Source organism: Tribolium madens, unplaced genomic scaffold (assembly GCF_015345945.1).
Source record: "Tribolium madens isolate multiple individuals breed KSU strain unplaced genomic scaffold, Tmad_KSU_1.1 Scaffold_97;HRSCAF=244;Tcas5.2_LG3a, whole genome shotgun sequence".
In the NCBI taxonomy this organism is placed as follows: domain Eukaryota; kingdom Metazoa; phylum Arthropoda; class Insecta; order Coleoptera; family Tenebrionidae; genus Tribolium; species Tribolium madens.
Window position 1 is genome coordinate 8,761,244 of NW_025401069.1, and position 7,691 is coordinate 8,768,934.

Genomic DNA, 7,691 nt, shown 5'->3' on the forward strand with positions numbered 1-7,691 from the left:
TAAAAAAAAATCGCATAACTCAAAAACAAGACAAAATTTTGTTCTCAAAATACGATCTCATTTATTTATATTACGTTAATTTATATTAATTATTATTTTCTGAAGACAAATGATTAAAAAAAAAAACGCTTAATTCCATACTTTATATTTACCCTGTCACTTAACGTAGTAAATTTTTTTGAAGGAGTTTGTTTCCTCTATTGAGATTGTGTCAGTTGTAATCATGATGGTTTAATAAACGAAAACAAAGTTTTTAGATGAACGTCTTCAGAGGCTGCTTGTAATTGTAATTTTTGTTTTTCTCTTCGTTTCTGTGCACCAAATTTATACTTATATTTAGATTTTTCCATTATTTACGCCCACTACTAATTAAAAAAAAATTTACTTAAATTAAGTAAAAACGATATTTTATATCGGTTGATTAAAAAATGCGTGGCATAATTTTAATTACGAATACCTCTCTACAATAGAGAATAGATAGTACAGTATTTATTGACCCACCTCAAAAAATAGAAAAATTACAACTTTCCAAAAATCGGTATGAAAAAATGATTGTCTGAAAATATTTTTGTTACCGTTTATCCGATTATTATTAAAATTTGCATGTTAAAGGACAAAAAGACACTCTTTGATTTGGTGTAAACGGAAGTCTTGTAGAAGCTATACATTTCTGGTAGCAATGAGTCCTCCCAGTTTTGGGATCATAACTTTTTTTCGGCTTATTAATTTCTGTTTTTGATACAGCCCAATCATTTTTTTTATAAAAAAGGTAGCTTCATATCGCCAAAATGTACCGTTCTCGAGTTATTTGAGTTTAAACTAAATTCTACACCGCGCTGCAAAATCAGAATTTATAAATTTTGAGCGTACCTTGGAAATAATCCCCTACGAATGAAATCGCAGTCAATGCTGTCATATTTAATGTAAATTTCATTAAATCCAAAGGAATATTTGTTTATTTCTTGATGATTATAAAAGCTCTAATTATTCTATTGCTTGACGAGTTGGATTAATAAATACCGTGCTATCTATGCTTATTTGTAGAGGAGTATTTGTGATTAAAATAATGACACACTTGTATAAATCCACGCGGAATTTTTCTTACATGCGTGTAAGACCTTATAAACATAATTGAGCTAAAATCATTGAAATTATAGTTTTATTTCTTATGATGGCAATTTTTTAATTCCCTTAAACTAAACACACTTAGGAAAGTTTATTTACAGATTTAAAATTATTGATATTATTTCAATGAGCTCTTGACATAATAAGTCTACCATAATTGGGGGCCCGTAAGACTCGAGTGCCCGGGGTGCTATGGCACCCCGGCACCCCTGGCCAGTCCGCCCCTGTAAACTTGTCTTGTGATGATTGGTCCCGAAATGAATTGGTTTGCAGATCAGCAGCCCTACGCAGTACTTCTGGTACCGCACGACTTTAATGATCTCTGAGGACATTAACAGTCCGGAAGTTTTCAACTGGAAGATTGCTCTAGCTCTGGTCGTGGCTTGGATTCTAGTTTACATGTGTATGATTAAAGGAATTGCCTCTTCAGGGAAGGTCGTTTACGTGACGGCGACCTTTCCTTACATCGTCCTTATAATTTTCTTTTTTCGTGGGATAACGCTGAAGGGTGCTGGTGATGGGTTAAGACATCTGTTTACGCCCTCGTGGCACAAGATTTTGGAACCGGTGGTTTGGTTGGAGGCTGGCACCCAAATTTTTTTCTCGTTAGGACTTGCATTTGGAGGCCTTATCGCGTTTTCTTCGTATAATCCTGTTAATAATAATTGTTATAGAGACGCCTTGATGGTGTCTCTAACGAATTGTTTTACTTCGATGTTTGCTGGAATTGTCGTTTTTTCGATTATTGGGTTTAAAGCTACGATGGTTTATGAGAAGTGCATGAGCACAAGGAATAGCACCCTTGCCGCATTGATAGGCAACAACGATTTTGATGAAAGTAGACTACCTCCGAAAGGAACCGTTTTCAATATTTCGAACGACGACGGTTCGATTATTAGCGTTGTGATGCCTTTACTGCCAGAATGTGACTTAGACAAAGAACTGGACAATGTAAGCATTTTTTTCTTTGTTTTGTTTTTAATTTTCGTCAACACGATTAAAAGGGAGAAGGCATCTGCATAAATTTAGCGTCAAATCAGGACCGGATGTCCTTTAAACTTTACGTATTTTGAGTTGCATTTACATTATCGATCCTCCGGATTGCAAACAGAATAATGTTTTGTGTCTTTTTTCAGTCAGCTTCTGGTACAGGATTAGCTTTTATAATATTTACAGAAGCAATAAACCAATTTCCCGGAGCCCAATTCTGGTCTGTTCTTTTCTTCCTTATGCTTTTTACTTTGGGAATTGATTCACAATTTGGGACGTTGGAAGGAGTTGTCACGTCCATTGTGGATTTGAAACTATTTCCCAACTTACCGAAAGAGATACTAACGGGAGGAATTTGTTTAACCTGTTGCCTTATTTCAATGGCGTTTGCTCATGGAGCCGGAAGCTACATATTTGTGCTTTTTGATGGCTACAGCGGAAATTTTCCGCTACTAATCATAGCTTTGTTTGAATGTATTGGAGTCGCTTATGTATATGGGTTAAAAAGGTATATAGAAAATAACTTGTCAACAGAGTAGGACAATTCCCTGACCAAACTCTAATTTTAGATTTGCCGACGACATTGAAATGATGACAGGACAACGTCCGGGCCTTTATTGGCTATTATGTTGGAAATATTTATCGCCTTTGGCAATGATGTCAATTCTTGTGTCCAGTTTTATCGAGATTGCTGTTGACGGTTCGAAATATGATGCGTGGGTTGCTTCTAAGGGAGAAACAGAAAAACATGATTGGCCTATTTGGTCTGTTATTCTTATTTTGGTTCTAGTTTTTAGTTCTATTGCCTGGATTCCAGGTGCAGCTATTGCTAGGTATTTCTGTTTCAAAACGGATTAAACACACTAAAAATTTGTTTTTACAGATTATTTGGAACAGTTATAATTGATGATAACGAAAAGGCATGGTTTCCAGCAAACGATTTGAAAGAATTTCATGGTATTATGCCTCATGAAGTGTCAAAAGCTGAAACTCTTTTGTTTTGCATACACGCGGATGGAACCGAAGGGCTATGTTGTCCAACGAAATATACAAATGATGATGAAGAAGACATTGACTAAATTTAGAAAAATTAGGATACAACAATATTTATAACCATTCCATATCATGTATTTGTATACTCATATCATTTTTCCTTGGGAAGCATACTGGATTAAAGTTCAGGCGCTGCTCCTAAAAGAGAAATATCACGTAGATTGATATTGGTCCGATTTATTTTTCAAATAAATTTCATCAATTTCAGCCGAAAAGAGACAATAAATTTTAGAAAGACAATACTTAACAAAAATAAGACTAGATGATTTTCTAAAAGAAAATAAACGACGTGTTCACTACGAAACCATCATATTTTTATTTGTTCGAACTAAAATGTGATATATTTGCACAAATATTTGTTTTTGTCCAAGCAGATTGACAGACTCGTCTTTGTTAATAATTGGCTCTTTGTTTTTTTTTTTAATCATTTCTTTTATCCATAGTGTTGTTACTAGTGTTGCTACTCTCTAACATATCCATCTAACGACATATCCTTCAATAACAAATAATACCTAAATCAGTATCAAAAATTCCACGCCATTTAGAGTCTGTCCTAAGTCTAGTCAATTTGAAATATACAATTAAACAATAATAGTTGGTAAGAATATCGGTGTTTAGCTTAGCAATTTAATGTAATTAGTTAATTTGTTGCTCTTTGTTGTTAAATAGTGCAAATTTGTTTCGAGTGTTGTCCATTCAAAAACTCTTAAATTGAACTGTTTTAAAAACTTCAGATGAAGTGTCTTTGATTGGATTCAACCATCGGGTTATAAAGTAATGTATGACAATAATTACACTTATGACGCGTGAATATCTGTGTTACGAAATAAAATATTTTATTTATTGCTATGCCGCTAGTCCTTGTTGAATACGTAATCATGATGAACTGTATAAATGTATAAAAGTATGTAAATACAAAATCTGTTAAAATGTGGAAAATAAAAATCTCAACTGTAAATCAAGCAACAAATTGTGTCTTATTTCATATCACTTCTGACAGCAAGTGTAAATTTTTGTGACAATGCCAAGTATCAAGGAACAATTGGAAAAGCAACCTCCTTTGAGAGTTCAAACAGACACTGAAATTCCAATCGTTACACTGTTAGCAGGTAGTTGGGAATTCCCTAGAATTTCAAGTATTACTGCGTAATTTTAGGTACTGTCGGAATTACGTTACTTCTTGTTTGTTGCTGTTGTGGCGGTGGTGGAGGCCGAAATCCATAAACTTTGTCTTTTCATTGTGTTAAAAATGTGGTTATACGTAATTGTGTAGTTATTTAGTTAATAAAACGTCCAAGAAAAATGTTTTTATTGTTTTTTTCTTGAAAAAAATACTTTAATCGTAGCTTTTATTCATTTTTTAGTTACATCATCCTTTTGTTTCATAGTACCAGTAGGTATTTTCTCATCTTTCTAAAGCAAAGATTTTTTAAAAATCAATCAAGCTACAAACTATCATTTCCGTGCTGTTATGTGACGTGAAACTCAAAATTTATTTGTTTTTGTGTTTTTTGTCCAAATTTCGTCATGAAGGAATTTTTTCTTTCGTGTAAAAAACATTCCAAGGCGGCGGACAGCGGCGGCGGCGACCAATCCGGCGACAATAAGTTGCTCATAATTTCACTCATAGCAGGTAATATTAGACTTTGAAAACTAAAAAAACCTTATAAATAACTTTAATTGTAAAGCTGCGGCTGTTGCTACTTTACTTCTTGCATACTGTTGCCTAGGAGGGAATGAAGGAGGTGGATCATCGTCACGAAGAGAAGAACCTCCTCCACCCCCAGCTGGTGGAGGTGAAACAGAACAAGCCTAATGTATGTTTATTTATTGTCAAAAATTATGTTTTGTGAACTAGAATATAAAAAATGTAGAATGTCTTTGCAATTAACTATTAATAATTCATTTATTTAGAAGCGTAAGGGACAACAATCTATGAAAATTGCTAATATAATAATATAGAATACAAAAAAAATTACTTCAAAACAACCTTCAAAACAATTAAATCAGAGATGATAAAAATAAAACAAATACGAAATGATAAGTTTATTAAAAAGTAATATTGTTTTCTTACAAAGTAATGTTGCAAACAATAGATGATGTAATGAACACATCCTTTACAGCACCTAACATTAATCCTTTAACTTTCGTTTGGCTTCTAGGATCAGGTTTCTTTCAAGCTTTAGTTAAATAAAAAGTTGTTTAAAAAATTAGGTCAGTAAAAACGTTTTTTACCATTACATTAATAAAATATTAATAATATTTTGGTTTAACTAAAGTTGTTGCATAGAAACCGGGTGCATTTGGTCACTGAACTGAGGTCAAGAACCCAGGAACTGACCTCATAATAAATCAATATATCAAACACAAAGTTTTTAAGATAGAAAAATACTGTCACAACTATTCACATTTCAAATGGAAAACTTTAATATTTATATCACAACACGGGAAAAACACGAATTGATTGTTTTGTGATTTTGCTGTAAACATTACGTTTCCGGGCTAAAAAACTATGTCAAATTTAATAAATAGGTATTTGTTATATCCATATATCGTTTAAAGCTACTTTTATCTGATTCGATGACATATCAATCTTGAAAACATTTCTGCAACTTATGCTTCTCTTTTATGAAGCTTTAAAAATATATAAAAATAAATACAGATAATAATAAGGTGACAAAGTTATTAAAAACTGTATTGAGTGAGTTGTTACAATACAACAAAAAAGTCCTAAAGAAATGTAAATGTTGGATTTGGAGTCGGAAAACCGACAACACATAAAAGTTTTGTGCTGTTCGGAGAACATCCATTTTTAAAATATATTCTCGAATGTCTGTGCCTGAATAAAAAAGAGTATCAACCTTGGATCTACATTGCTTGTTTTTGTAATAAAAGATGTAAGAGAATGGCATATATGCATGAGTTGTTAAATTCTATTCAATCATTACTCATTAAGGTACTCATGACGAAGAACAAATCAAATGGCTTTATTGTTCAAAAACATTTGTAATATTGATGCATAATGTCTTTATTAATGATTTGTAATGGTAATGGTAAAAAATAACATTTGTTGGAAAGAAAAAGAAGGCATTCCTAATTAACGGTTTTCTGGAATATTCAATTCTTTGGGGACTCTGCGTCAAGTGACATACCTGATACGTTATCTTTGAATGGCGGTTTTCTGTAATTTGAAAGTTGAATACTTGTGCCTTCTTTATCAGTTGTCACACCTTCGTTATTAGCCCTTACGTTTTTCTTATTTTTAATAATATTCAGATACTTTCTTGGAATCATTTGTGTAGTGAAAACACAAGCAGTCCACATGGGAAATTCTTCTGTTTCCAATGAATATCCATTTAAAATTTGTTCGGGAAATTCATAATTATCCTTCGAGGATAAAATTAAGTCTGCACTCTTTTTCAAATTATTGCATGAACCGAAAACGAATGTCTGGTGAAGCGAACGTATTCGTTTCACAAAAGCATACCTAATAAAATAAAATTTCATTAGAAGGAAAAGGAACAAAGTTTATTTATGCTTTAAAACCTGTTATTAATAAAGAAGTGGTTTGGTAGCTGCTTACGCCGCTTATGTAGTGCAGGACAATCACTTCCTTTGACGAAAATCTTGGCTGAAACTAAATATCCTTTCGGTAAATTTGCTGGCGTTGGCATACATGTGATGTTGTATTTCTGAAATTAGATATTTATAGAGCGGTATATAAAACTTGTTAGAGTTTTACCACGGGTTTAATTGTTCCATGACATATACCAAAATTGTCTCTGTGGAATTTTTCATTGTCTGGGTCCTCAAAGAAGTGCTTAGGGCCAGAAATCAAGGAGTTATGTTTGCAAACAATTCCATAGTGGTCACAAATACACAAATGTTTTTTGTTATTAGGATGTCTGTATCTCGGCCAATACGGCGATCGCAATACAATCGCCGATGGAAAAATTTGATCAAAAATCTCTTGAAACTAAAGAGAAAATTAGTTATTATAATCGATTTGGCAACGAAATGAAAACTTTGCTTTTAAAGTAGAAAGAGAGTTATCGACGATACAGTCTAATATTGTCTTGAGTTTGAACAACTTTTATCTAGTTGTTTCGATGGATTTGTAATTAATTAGGTTAACAACTGGGTGTAAAATGTTACCTTTCTTGGTCCGTAATTGCTGCGATATGCCCAATCGCATAAAACAAACGTAGCATCCAAACACTGAGAGAACAATTTTTTAAAAATATCTATATTTAAAATATTATTTTCATCAGCTTCCATTCTTGAATCACGAATGACCACTCTTTACGCTTACAGAGTTGCCAAAGAAATGAACTAAAAATCCTTTCGACCGTTAAAAGGGCGGAAAACGTCTTTGTCATTGATGCAGTTCCGCGAATTAGAATTCGATAGAACCGGTGTCATCAGAGCCTAATTATTTTTTGTGCAGAAATTTCCAATAGAACACGTGTGTGTTTCTTACAACGGATGTTTCTAAATCCAAATTCGCGGAATAACTTTATGAT

The 7,691-nt window shown here is 32.9% G+C and overlaps 2 protein-coding genes across 4 annotated transcripts in view; one reads left to right on the plus strand and one right to left on the minus strand.

Annotated features, from left to right (window-relative positions):
- The window catches only part of LOC123015095 (sodium-dependent neutral amino acid transporter B(0)AT3), a 27,482-nt gene extending 23,006 nt beyond the window's left edge, over nt 1–4,476 (plus strand). For 2 of the 3 annotated variants that reach the window (XM_044414568.1, XM_044414567.1), the window contains exons 5-9: nt 1,399–2,076; nt 2,262–2,623; nt 2,685–2,948; nt 2,999–4,277; nt 4,325–4,476. In XM_044414568.1, coding sequence (XP_044270503.1) covers nt 1,399–2,076; nt 2,262–2,623; nt 2,685–2,948; nt 2,999–3,194 — 1,500 coding nt within the window. In that variant the 3' untranslated portion in view covers nt 3,195–4,277; nt 4,325–4,476. Of the gene's footprint in view, nt 1–1,398; nt 2,077–2,261; nt 2,624–2,684; nt 2,949–2,998; nt 4,281–4,324 lie in introns of all 3 variants that reach the window. The other variant, XM_044414570.1, reaches the window with a different exon arrangement.
- An 853-nt stretch (nt 4,477–5,329) lies between these two features.
- LOC123014748 lies at nt 5,330–7,478 on the minus strand. Its single transcript, XM_044414006.1, has 4 exons — nt 7,324–7,478; nt 6,911–7,144; nt 6,715–6,860; nt 5,330–6,655 (listed from the first exon to the last, which is right to left on the minus strand). The coding sequence occupies exons 1-4, from the start codon at nt 7,444–7,446 to the stop codon at nt 6,286–6,288; spliced, it is 873 nt and encodes a 290-aa protein (XP_044269941.1). The 5' UTR covers nt 7,447–7,478; the 3' UTR covers nt 5,330–6,285.
- Nucleotides 7,479–7,691: the final 213 nt, after the last annotated feature.

Bases quoted from the DNA above. Each gene is read 5' to 3' on its own strand.
- LOC123014748 (XM_044414006.1), bottom strand. From the start codon at position 7,446: ATGGAAGCTGATGAAAATAATATTTTAAATATAGATATTTTTAAAAAA. The intron at 6,861-6,910 runs GTAAAACTCTAA...ATCTAATTTCAG, and splicing joins ATGGAACAATTAAACCCGTG to AAATACAACATCACATGTAT. The intron at 6,656-6,714 runs GTTTTAAAGCAT...TTATTTTATTAG, and splicing joins CACTTCTTTATTAATAACAG to GTATGCTTTTGTGAAACGAA.